Source organism: Penicillium waksmanii, assembly GCF_028829765.1.
Source record: "Penicillium waksmanii strain IBT 27052 chromosome Unknown utg000004l:1.0-5674109.0:1.0-5678898.0, whole genome shotgun sequence".
Lineage (NCBI taxonomy): Eukaryota > Fungi > Ascomycota > Eurotiomycetes > Eurotiales > Aspergillaceae > Penicillium > Penicillium waksmanii.
The window spans coordinates 72,501-85,096 of NW_026643251.1; the positions used below are offsets into that span (position 1 = coordinate 72,501).

Genomic DNA, 12,596 nt, shown 5'->3' on the forward strand with positions numbered 1-12,596 from the left:
ATTCATCAAAAGCAAAAGCACCTCACTTAGTCAGCCTCCCTGTCATGCGACAACTTTACCGGACCGGGTCCCTTTGCCTAGTCATGTAGCTACGTTCTACTACCATTGATATTCATATTTGACATTATAAAGACGCTAGGAATAATTTGAAGGTTCATATTAGTAGTCTTTGGGGGTTATCTCAAATCAGAAAAATATCTCATATTGTAGTCCATAGCTATGTGATAAGTCTTCAAACAGAAGAATTCGCATCCCCTTTCGCAGTAATTTCTTACTGAGCGTCGATCTTTCTTCAATTTATTCCTGCATTTGCAAAGGGCACTAGAGTTGCGAGCACTGATTTATCCCTTCACTTCACATATTCGGAAGCCTTCCTGGAACCCAGTGCTCTTCTGCCCAGCTCTCAGCCCCAGCATCCCTCAACTCTTGCTCGGCCAATTGATAATTTGTTTGTCCATTACGCCGCTCCGTCTGTTTAAAATCTTGCTCCATCTCAGCATTCGTCCAGAAGTAGAATATCACACACGTCTTCGGTTTTTCCCCATCGTCTGCTTTCCTTTTATCCCAGAGTCCTAGAGGGGTGCCTCTATGTGCAACCCTCACATGTCTGCGTGCGATGGGCCCAAGAGCGCCTTTAGATTCGAGGGCCTTGACTCTAGGCCTCCCATGCCTTTCCTCCAGGCCCATTATAGCTGAGAAGTGCGCACATATAAAAGAGATACGATAGCTTGGGCTTCTCAACCACTGGCTTATAAAGGGATAATCAAACTCATAGACCTCTGGCGGAACCGATGAGTATCGAAATAATGCTGACGAGTAGGTCTCGTGTGATGATGAGGCTCTGAATTGATTTAATTCCTCTTGGGATGACCACACTAGAGAATTTAGTATCTTTGTTGCTCGTTAAGGGAAGGTATATTACATGTGATCAGAAGAACATCATTTAAATGTTCCTCGATTCGGCCCCATTTAGAAAGATAATGCCCAGGACATTCTGTCAGGTTTCGTGCGAAATCTCCCCAGTATTCGTCCTCCAGACTTGCGGTCTCAGGCACGTAAAATTTGGTAAATACCAGCAGCTGCGGATCTGACATAGCTGCTGATTCAGACTGAGGAGATAAAGAAAACGATAACTTCGGGATATTAAACGTAGTATGTGAAGATGGTTCGTGCAAGTAAAAAGTCCAGCGTGCAAATAAACAAGAGAGAGCGCAGGTGAAAACGGAAAGCGACGTCAGGCCATCGGGCCAAGTTGGAGGGGCCAGGTTAGAGGGGCCAGGGGCCGTGGGGCTGGGGGCTGGGGGCCAATTCACCCATGGCGTTCAGCTTTCTCATTCTTACAAAGTACAAACTCTAGTACACAGCACTTTCACCAGCGTTCTGATTTACGCAGATGAGACAAAAAAAAACGGCTGTTAGTCTCAATGACTCCATTAGATTCAAGTTCTGGTTGATGTTCATCTGGAACTTGAGCTATTCCTGAAATTCTTTCCGGAGATATGTGGATTTCTCCCTAATTTGAAGTCCTTCGAACACGACTTGGAATATTCAGCCAATGCACCACCTGAGCAGTAGCAATGTTTTGTAGTACAGATGATCGTCGGTCACAATCTAACTCGGAACGCCTGGTTTTTCATGGTTTCTCCAACTTGAATTCGTCCGCATTCAACCTGGCTCAAGAATCTACCCCTGAAACAAATAGCCCCGAGCAGAACTAGTAGTCTCTCTCCAATTAAATGAATGCTACAAATAAATGCGGTTGGCAAGAAATTGGGGGCCGCTCCCTGCTAGTAAGCTCACAGCATCTTCCTAAAGATAGATAAATCCCCCAATGTGCCACTATGTTTTCTAATGAAAAGGTCATTCTCTCTCACTTCCCCGAGATTAGACGGAAATCACGACAAAAGATATTTCTGCTAGGGATCGGAGAAGTATGTCATCGATCACCGTGAAGGTTTTGGCCTTATTGCTTTTTTACATCCCTGTTGCCTTTTCAACCGGGATTGGTGATGTGTTTCATGTGAAGCAAGGATCCGAGAATGGCGGTTGTGACTCTCACTTATCGGTCCTTAGGCGATGGTGGACGGAATCTCAAGCCATGGCCTCCGCCGGTCTTTCTGCGTTTGATGACGCGAAGGGTAACGCTGATGACACAAAAACAAAGAACGCGAAACGCGCTCTTCAGAAATACTTGGGTATTGACGATGATACAAGCAATGGGGACGTGGAGGAAGTCAAATGTAAGACATTAGGCTATCTCTTACTACCCTTTGGCCATATTCAGGCCAAGTGTTTCATTACTTTGCCTGAAAGGTACCATCTTCCGGATTTTGGCTTACAATAAATACTATAGCAATTCTCCTGGACGTTCAATCATTCATGGCCAAGAAAAAACTTCTTACAGATGGCACGCCATGGTTGTTTTGTGACAGCTCCTGGCTGGAACAGAAATCTAGGACAGATAAAATTGAAGAGTGTGGTGAAGAGGTGGAAATTCAAGACTCTGAAGAATACGGATCGCAATTAAAAGCGGACAAAAGTTCGGTGCCATACTACTCTTCAGACCTTGATCAGTATATCATAGATCAAGTCTACGGAGAAGGAGGTTTATGCGGGTCTTCGGGCGAACTGGGTGTGACCCAAGGTCTCACGGACCCAAGTACCGTCACATTATGCCCGAGGGCCTTCACAAGAACCGGCGTGGAGACAAATTTCGGTGTCGATGCTCAAGGCAAAAAGCTTAGCAACGTGCTCTCGAAAAGTGCGACCTTGTTCCATGAGTTATTCCATCTGGTCATTGGCAACGACGACACTATAGATGCGACCTGTACGTCCACTAGTACTCTGTGATGCAACTTGAATCCGAGACATAGCTGACCCGCTTAACAGATAGTCTTGGGACTCTTTTTAAGCATGTTGGAAAGCCATACACAATACCTCCTAAATCTGAATGGGACGGTCAACGAAATGCTTTGAAAAACTATGATCGCAAGACCAATATTATGTTGGTTCGCACGAATCCTGAGACTTGGGTGTTCTTCTGCACTGATTACTGGTATACTCTCAACAAGAACTTATATTGGGATACCATGGGAGTATCCAATACAGCTTAGAGATATCACTTGGCTTTAATCTGGAAATTGGAGACAAAGTTGTCCGTGTTGGGCTGGGTTTGTCTGCAGTGTAATTCTGCTATCGAATTTATCTCCAAGCGCAGTGTCAATAATCATAAATGAAGACCCTTTCGCTATTGAGCTCAGAGTATTCTTTTCACAATAGCAAACTAGACCTGTCTCACAGGATTTGGTCGAAGTATGCCCATTGGCAGCTATATATTGACCCGGTGGCTTTTTAGGGGGTGACTCTCATACATGTATCATGTGGTTGGCGAGTCGAATGATGTCGTTTTCTTTGGCCTGCGTTAAGGGAGAGGCCATTCGCCAACTCACATGGATTCGGTTCCAATTGCCTAGACAGAGACCTCAATTTCAAACGATACAATTATTCCACAACGCGGGAAGAGGGCCACTAGGATCCCTGATGGTTGTCGTTCGTGAGCGCGGTCGCTCTTTTCTTTGTCGCGTGCTTACCTGATTGACGATATATGGTACAGCGAGAGTAACCTCTGGATTCTGTGCGGAATCATTGCAGTCAACGATCATCCGTGGAAGGCTATAACAAGGACTTGGATCAATAATACCTTCAGGTTGGAGACTGTGGATTGTGGGCGCTTGCATACGAAAGCTGATTGGACGACATAATTAGGAGCAGTTGACACTACATGATTTTAGGACCTGCTTGTTCTACAAATGGAGCCTTGGGGCGAAAGCGAGCTAGAGGAGCGAGCAAGAATCTGAGCAGAGTTAGACCCTTTTCGGACTTCTTTTAAAACAAGACCGCAAAGTCCGGGAAACTTGCACAGAGCCATGCATGTATGACACATTTCCCATCTCTCTTCAAGTAACTAATACAGAGCCCAAGGAAGATATAGGTTCATTGCTCATAGCAACGAACTACGGGTCCACATGTCCGTCAATGGGTTCTATATCATCTGCATCTTCCACTTCGCTTTGGATCCAATTTTCGAAGGAAGGTATATACCAATGCGCAAGAATCAAAGCGTCGACCTTACCTAGAGGCAAGTTTATTAGACTGTCGTCCCGGCCTGGCTCCGCCAACCAGCCATCTGCACAGAGCTGCTCCTGGATCGATTTTTCGATGTCGAAAATGAAACTTTCCGAGTCAAGAATACACTAATGTTCCTCCCACCATGGATATGGAACGGTGGCTAAAGTATACTGTGGAGAATATTCTGCTACAGAGCAATGAGATGAGCAAAAAACATGCCCCTCTAGAATGCCGAATAGACTCACTTTGTTCCTCAATATATCTCCTCGCAAGCCGATACATGAAATAGTAAGGCAATAATTTTGCCATGACCTTTCTTGTCAGATCCATGGACTGATGCAACATTGCCTGACCTGCGTTTCATTGGTTAGTTTTGTCTACTATGCATGTCGTCGTCTGTGACCTGGTGGCTTACTAACTTGCCTGCTCGCGGGGACCGATAAAGGACGAGCGCGGCGCGGCGATGAACTGGTGGGACATAGTAAGCAATAAATTCGGTAAAGTAACGATGGAATTCAAGAAGATTTATCAAGGCTGGGGAACTGTGTGTTGAGAGGGTTGAATGAGAGGGAGATAAAGACGCTATTTATGCGCAAACGTTTAGCCCGGCCCCCCAGCCATATGCGCATCCCAAGCATTGCCATGGAGCAAGTTCAGGACAAAGAAGATTACAAGCCTTCCCCAATCAAACAAGCACTGTTATTTGTCACTCTTCTATAGCCAACTTTGTCGCTTGGAATGAACAAAGAACTGTGGGGTGGGAGCTCTCTTGGCAGAGTCTAACGAAGTGACGCCCCGCTTTGAACAAAGAAACACGAAGCTCGTGACTCTACAATGTGGATCGTGCCCATTTCCCCTGATTCAAACAAAGAAACTAGATTTTGCCAATGCTGGCGACCGGCGACAGGGTATTATTTTGACTTACTTCACATCTAGAGCTCAGCCATTCAAGTGGACAAAGATTACAAATGAAAATGGAGAGGGGAGGGGAGGGGAGGGGAGGGGGCATTAGTTGATGTAGCTTGAGGAACAGCTCATAGGGCGTCATTCAAAAAGGATACGTTGATATTTCTTGGTCATTGATTTGGTCCCGATTTGAAAGGCCGTTACTTTCGAGTGCAAAATCGGTCAAATTTGAAATTCCGGTGTTACAATAACCTAATATCGGCAGATCTAAGGAGTGTAAGTGTCACGGGTTGTACCTGTACTTGATACGCAGCTCTGCCGCGCCCGTTTCCCCGCTTTCCCTTGCCACCCGCTACTCGCACCCCCTGATATTCACTTCATCTTAGCTAGTCTCTCCGTTTTATTCAATATTCATAGATAACATGCAGGAATTGTGCAATTGAGTTAGTCCGACCATAGCCCTTCACACTAAGGGGCTTTTAGACCAATCATATAGGGGCAATTTGCTATTTTCTTAGATATAAATTTCGAGACATATATTATGTGCAGGGCTTCGGCAGAATCGGTTCAATTGAGCGGTGCCAACATGCAGTTTATCTAAAGCTTGGAGAAGTGTATGAATAGGGGGCGACCAGCGTCGAGTAAACATCTTGGGGAACACCAGAGTTCTCGCTCCTCGCTACCAAATTTCATCCCTCCTAGACCAATCGTTCTTGCTTTAACCCGGCCTTGAGATAGTCTAGGGACGACCAGGGGTTGCGGGGCGGTTCTCAGCCGGACACCCACGTGATGTTACTGACGGCTGATGTCATTGGCACGCCAGATAGGCTAGGGGTGGGTACCAACAGTGACCTTCGATTCGTTGGTGGTCTTCCACCTCCTCAGCAATCTGCGATTGTCCTAGAGAACCTCCTGGTCAAATTTCCGACATGTGCGGCAGCCTCAGTGATGCGACCATAATCGAAATGACACGTAACGGCCTGGGCATCGTGCATCTGCTTGCCATATATCGCGTTATTGACGACCACAAACTCACTAACACGTCGCGAACTACAACAACTCAAGACGCAAATCGAATTTTTGTTATATCTCAGGAACCACGCCAGTTGGCAACTTCTAGTATTTTGCATGTTCTAAGTAACTCCACGCGCTGCATTTTGAGCCTAGATTTATATCTCCAGGCCCATTATGCCGGTGCCGCGCGTGGATCAGGCGGGATTGCGTCTCTCAGGGGGCGTGCCCGCCGCGTTGAAAAAACTGCCATCGAACCGTGAACGCGTTCAGAACGTCAATCGCAGCGCCACGGAGCTATTGATGGAACTAAATAGCAGTCCAAAAGCCCAAGTGAAACCAGACAGGGTGCGGGAACTCCTCGAAAACGTTCGAGTCCTCACCAATGACCTCTCGTTGCTCCCCCCTACACGACTGGCAGCAGGAGCTCCAGGCCCTCCGCAAAGACCTCTCCAAGGAGATTCACGACGCCGTGAAAGCGGCGACTGAGCCTCCATCGCGTATGGGCACCGCCTCCTGGGCTCGGGCAGCGGCACAAGCGCCAGCGCCGGCTCATCAGCTGTCGCTTCCCCTATCATCGAATGCCACATCCGCCGCACCGATCACGGCACGTGACCGGGATGTGATCGTCTGCCTCAACAACCGCGACCAGGTAGACAGATATTGCGGTAAGCCGTCCGAGGAGATGAAAGATTACGCTAATAAGGTGCGTGCGGAGTATGCAAAGGATACCCGGACCGCCACCTTGGCCACGGTGATGGTGAAGGCGGTTTGCCAGCTGAAGTCGGGTGATCTCCGGCTTACTGTGCGAGACGCCCGGGAAGCGCAGGTGATGCGGCTGCATCGGGACATCTGGGTCAAGGGCTTCGGCTCTACGGCCTTCGTCCACATGCCGAGCTGGGGTCCATTGTGCACGGCGTGCAGGTGCGCTCCTTGGTGGATAAGCCGACGATTCAGGCCTTGCGGGAGGCGCAGGGAGCTATTGCGATAGCGATGTGGGCCGAAAACTCTCGTTACTGGGGGAAGGATGCCACGATCACAAAGATAAACTGGCTGCGAGCGCCGAAAGAGGGGGCGAAACTGGCCTCAGTTATCCTCGAGTTCAGCAAACCGCAGTCAGCGAATAAGGCTATCGAAGAGGGCGTGCTCTGGGATTCGAATCGGTATCAGGCTCTCCTCTACGACAGGAGTCTCCGTGTGCGGCAATGTTTTAACTGTCAACAATATGGACACATAGGAACCTCCTGTGCCAATAAAACGAAATGTGTGTACTGCGCTGGGGAGCATCAGTCTCGAGATTGCACCACCCGCATGCACGAGGGAAAAGAGAGGAAGTGCGCCAATTGCGAGGGTGCACATCCAGCGTGGAGCGAGGACTGTGAGGTGAGGATTGCCATGGTGGAAAAGGTGATGGCGATGGCGATGCAGCGCGGGAGATTCCATCCAGTGCCTGCTGAGTTTAGCTATCACGACCCCTCGGTGTCCCTGGCCCCATCGTCGTTGAGCTCCATGGGGACGCCGCAGGTGTCCTCAACCGAGGGATCCAACGATACGACAGGTAGCGCTGTCGTATCAGCCGCACGCTCCAGTAACGGGGAGCAAAGCACCAGTGCAAACCGGACTTCCAGTGGGATCCAGGGAAAGCCAGCGAGGAGGACAGTGGCAAAAGCGCCATTCACGCAGGCAAAGAAGGCTCAGAAGGCCAAGAGGGCCACCGTTGAGGATACAATGGAGGGCGTGCAACAGGAAGCACCCCAGGAAATACCCCAGGAGGTGCCCGAGGCACAACAGGACGCTCAACAGGGAGTGCCCGAAGCGCAAGAAGCACCCCGGGCAGCCAGCCCATCAGGAAACATACAACCAATCAGCTTTACAACCACCACCCAGGAACCGTTCGTTTCCAGTACCCCGGCACTATTCAATGCCACCGCTCGCGACATCGACTTTCAGCCCAGCACCACTGACGCAGCCGCTGGAGCCGCAACCGAGACTGGGGCCGGTGCTGACACAGGAAGCAAAGGAAGCCGGAAAGAGGAAGTGGGGTGGAGGAGGACCGCCAAGGCTCGAGAGGCATTGGCAAAGAAGCGAAAGGAACGGAGCCAGTACAGCGACCCCGCCCAGAAGAAGGCGGATAGGAGATCTGCAAGGTTTGTTAGTCAGTTGGAGCAAGCCAACCAGGAATCAGAAGGATCAGAGGAAGCAGCTGGGGAGGAAGCAGCCGAGGGAGACGCTGCAGAGGAAGCGACAGAAGCAGACCTGCCAGAGGTTGATCTGTCGGTGATGGAGGAACAGCTTAACCGGGATCGAGCTCGCAGCGAGAGTGACTTCCAACCTTCGTCAGTACCAGAGATGGCAACCAGGGGCCAGAAACGAAAGCAGCCTGCCAGCGAAAGATCATATCGAATGCGTATCAACAGGAAGACAACCAGAAAGGCAACCACCACCACCCCTACCGAACGCGAATGAATATGCAGCAACCACAGTAATATACAAACGGCAATCAGCTCAGCATCTTCCAGTACAACGTCAATCGGTCGAAGGACATCGTTATGGCGCAGTTCATGCGGGATCCGGCCGTGATCGACGCTGACATCATCGCCATTCAAGAGCCCTGGAAGAACCCATTCAGCAACACAACCCACCACCCAGCAAAGGACACCCACGAGCTGCTTTACCCGGATATAGGGGACGGGGAGGAAAGGACCATGTTCTGTATGTTCGTATCCAAGAAGCTCACCGGATGGATACACACCGTGCACAACCGAGACGTGCAGGAACTCAGTATCACGACGTCAACGGGCAACCTGCGCATATTAAACATCTACAACGATATGAACACCCACACAGCACTCCGGTTGCTGCCGGCACTGCTACCAGAGGACCCGGACGATTCGAAATTTATGATACTGGGTGACTTCAACCTCCACCATCCGTGGTGGGGGGGGAAAGGGAGTGAAGGCGGACGCGGAGGCGGAGGAACTACTGGATATCATGGAAGTGTTAGCAATCGACAACTGGTTACCGGAGGGGACAATAACACGCAGGGATACTCGATCCGAATCAACAATCGACCTCGTGCTGGTCTCCACGGCGATGCGGACCCGGATGATCAGCTGCGAGGTCCAGATGAAGGTCCATGCGGACTCAGACCACTTCCCAATCCACTCCCTCGTCGATGTCGATACGCAGGTGGCCGAGGACCCGGTGCTACGCCGCAATTGGAAGGCGATGGACGAGCCAAAACTGGTCCAATTCGTGAACGATAACCTTCAATCGTGGCACCCTACCCCAGGCAATACGCAACAAATCGAACACGACACAGAGCGCCTGTTACAAATCGTACAGCAGGGCATCCAGGCCGCAGTACCATGGGCACGGCCGTCCACATTTGCAAAGGAGGGATGGACGAAGGAGTGCTCTGAGGCGATATCGACATGCCGTAGGCTGTTCCGAGAGATCAGCAAAGCACGAACCGAGGAGGAGAGACAGGAGAAACACCAGGTATACGCGGCGGTTCGGAACCACAAGGTCGAACCATCAAGAAGGCACTCAGCCTGGGCTTCCGGCGGTGGGTTCGCAAGGCGAGCGAGACCAAAGGAGGACTCTGGAAGCTCTCCAAATGGGCTCGCAACCGGCAGCAAGCCACCAGTGGTGTGATTCCCCCGTTGAAGGGTCCCGATAGCAACACAAGTGCTACCAGTGATGCGGAGAAGGTGGAGCTTCTCCGCAAAACCTTCTTTCCACTACCACCGGAGGCTGACCTATCGGACCTCGCCCCGGGCTGTCACGTCCACTACAAGCCAACAATCGAATTCCCCAATATAACAGAACAGGAAGTCCGTGATGCTATTCACAGAGCGCCATTGGACAAGGCCCCAGGCGAGGATACCATCCCTAACCGCGTGTGGAAGATCCTAGCGGCGAACTGCGGCAATTTTGTCCCAATCGTCACCAGGATATTCGATGCGTGTATGCGAACGGGATACAACCCTGGGTGCTTCCAGGCCTCAGTCACAGTAACGCTACGGAAGGGTGGCCCCCGGGACTTTCGACTACCGAAGTCCTACCGGCCAGTTGCCCTGATCAACACGATAGCGAAACTCCTGGAATCGATCATCGCCACGCGGATCTCTGACGCGGTGGAACAGCACCAATTGCTACCGGTGACGCACCTCGGCGGCCGGAAGGGTATCTCCATTGATCATGTTATACAGCTAATCATGGACCGGGCTCACCGGGCCTGGGGCCGAGGCCGCCAAGCCTCTATGGTATTACTAGATGTAGCCGGGGCATACGACAACGTCTCCCATAAACGGTTGCTGAGCAATATCAGGCGGCTCGGGCTCGGGCTCCTGGCCCCGTGGATTGAGGCCTTCTTAACCAATCGCAGGACCCGAATCAAGCTCCCAGGGTACCTCAGCGAGGCATTTCCAACACCAACAGGCATCCCGCAAGGATCACCGCTATCCCCGATCCTCTTCCTGCTATTCAACCCCCCCCCTGGTCAAGACCTGCTGTAAGGAAATTGGGGATGGTGTAACCGAAGGCTTTGGATGGGTAGACGACGTGGCAATCGTGGTGGTTTCTGAATCCTACTATACCAATACGCAACTGCTACAGAAGACCCTGGGCCGAGCTGACCTCTGGGCAAAACGGCATGCATCCAAATTCGCTCCGAATAAGTTCGAGCTCATCCACTTCAAGAACCCACGAGCACAAGATATCAACCAAGATGGTCCGAATCCCCTCAATACGGCCACCAGCATCCCCTCCGACGTTGATCCCTACGATTTCGATGCCTGCCATCCGCAGGGCAACGATCAGATGCCGGTAGCTGTTCCTGACGGAGGCCAAATTAAACCATCTCATCACGCCACATATCTAGAAATCTGGCACGACAAAGCCCTCTCATTTCAAAAGCACCGGGACTACGCTATCGCCAAGGCCAATGGTAGTTTGGAGGCCCTCCGGGGCATCACGGGGTCCACGTGGGGTGTCTCCTTGCTCAGCATGCGTAAGGTGTACCAAGCCGTGGTCATCCCCCAGCTATTATATGGGCTCGCAGCATGGTATGGTCCGGCTACAGGAAGCCTCAAAGCCTGGGAGCGGAACCGGGTGGTGGCAGCGTTCGTACGCGTGCAGAAGCGTGCCGCAATCGCCATCAGCGGCGCGTTCAAAGGGGTTAGTGGTGCCCTGCTGGACGTAGAACTCTACATCCTGCCAATCCATCTACAGATGCAACAAAATATTGAAGAAACCGCCATTCGAATCCAAACAAGCCCAACGTTGGCCCAACCAATGACCCTCCAGTACCAACGACAGCCGAAGCAACGCCGGCTCGGGGGCTGGAGCCCGATTGAAGCCCTCCGATGGAAGAAGAATGAAGTCCTGAATACGCTCACGCCCCCGGAAGGGGTCTGGGAGACCCGCCACGCGGGCATCCTACGGCCCTGGGAGCCCCGGATCACATGTATTATCGGGGACAATGCGGAAGCAGCCATTGCTACACACGATCGTATCCAGAATGAGCTACTGGATTGGGAACTAGAGTCCCGGGTGGAGCCGCACCTCCGAACGTATCAGATACCGGAGCAACCACCAATAGAGATCTTCTTTACTGACGGCAGTGGCTACCAGGGTCACGTTGGTGCAGCCGCAGTCTCGCTCCGCCCAATGGGAGCCAAGGGAAGCCTCTATCTGAATCGGTATCTGGGAACTACCGACGACTCAACAGTGTATGTGGGGGAATTGAACGGAGTGGAGATGGCTCTCGCCGCGTTCATAACGGGAATAGGGACAGACCAGCCCACAAAGCTGGTTATCTTCTCTGACAGTCAAGCCGCCATTCAAGCAATTGCTAACCCAAAGCGATCGTCGGGCCAATATGTGCTCGCTCAAATTTATGACCACATACGAACCCTCCGATCGCTGACACCCACATGCAGCCCGATTCCCACTGCCATTGAGATCCACTGGATCCCCGCACATGTGGGTGTACCGGGCAACGAGGCGGCCGACGTTGAAGCTAAGTTTGCGGCAGAGAGCGGGGGTGGGGCGGACTATCGTGGTGCCGAGGTCCGATTAGCCTCATCCGCGCGAGGCTGGGTGCGGCAGCGGATCGGATTGCGACACTTTCTGTTCAAACACGCCAATCAACGAGGAGGGGAGGAAGACCAATTCAACAAGGGCCGGTGTCTCTGCGACGAGGGTAGTCAGACCCCGCGACATATCCTCTTGCAGTGCCCGTTATACACTAGCCTACGGGAAACCATGTTGAACAAGATCTGGTACAAAACCGATCTGGGGCGGACAACCGATTACAACACCATTGTATCGGACTCGCAGGCCATTCGCTACGTGGCCGAATTCATGCACAAAACAGGGCTTCTAGGTCAATTCCGCCATGTGGCAGATGAAGATGTGGAGGTTGATGCCAACATAGACACGCTCGATGGGAGCGGGCACTAGGAGGTGAAGACGCTACGTATAAGGAAGAATACTGTCAACTGGCGGCTACGAGAGGTCGACAGGCGGAGGAGCTACGTCCCCAC

At 51.5% G+C, this 12,596-nt stretch overlaps 4 protein-coding genes across 4 annotated transcripts; 3 read left to right on the top strand and 1 right to left on the bottom strand.

Annotated features, from left to right (window-relative positions):
- Positions 1-354: 354 nt before the first annotated feature.
- N7481_002901 (uncharacterized protein) lies at positions 355-687 on the bottom strand (the record flags this gene model as incomplete). Its single annotated transcript, XM_057262120.1, has 1 exon — positions 355-687. The coding sequence occupies one exon, from the start codon at positions 685-687 to the stop codon at positions 355-357; it is 333 nt and encodes a 110-aa protein (XP_057123781.1).
- Positions 688-2,098: 1,411 nt separating this feature from the next.
- Positions 2,099-3,113, top strand: N7481_002902 (uncharacterized protein; the record flags this gene model as incomplete). Its single annotated transcript, XM_057262121.1, has 3 exons — positions 2,099-2,240; positions 2,354-2,827; positions 2,890-3,113. The coding sequence occupies 3 exons, from the start codon at positions 2,099-2,101 to the stop codon at positions 3,111-3,113; spliced, it is 840 nt and encodes a 279-aa protein (XP_057123782.1).
- Positions 3,114-6,222: 3,109 nt separating this feature from the next.
- On the top strand, positions 6,223-8,511 carry N7481_002903 (uncharacterized protein; the record flags this gene model as incomplete). The annotated part of the gene is made up of 3 exons (XM_057262122.1): positions 6,223-6,414; positions 6,470-6,928; positions 7,003-8,511. The coding sequence occupies 3 exons, from the start codon at positions 6,223-6,225 to the stop codon at positions 8,509-8,511; spliced, it is 2,160 nt and encodes a 719-aa protein (XP_057123783.1).
- Positions 8,512-8,594: 83 nt separating this feature from the next.
- N7481_002904 (uncharacterized protein) lies at positions 8,595-12,513 on the top strand (the record flags this gene model as incomplete). Its single annotated transcript, XM_057262123.1, has 4 exons — positions 8,595-8,980; positions 9,090-9,408; positions 9,489-10,313; positions 10,489-12,513. 4 exons carry the CDS (start codon positions 8,595-8,597, stop codon positions 12,511-12,513), a joined length of 3,555 nt encoding a protein of 1,184 aa, XP_057123784.1.
- Positions 12,514-12,596: the final 83 nt, after the last annotated feature.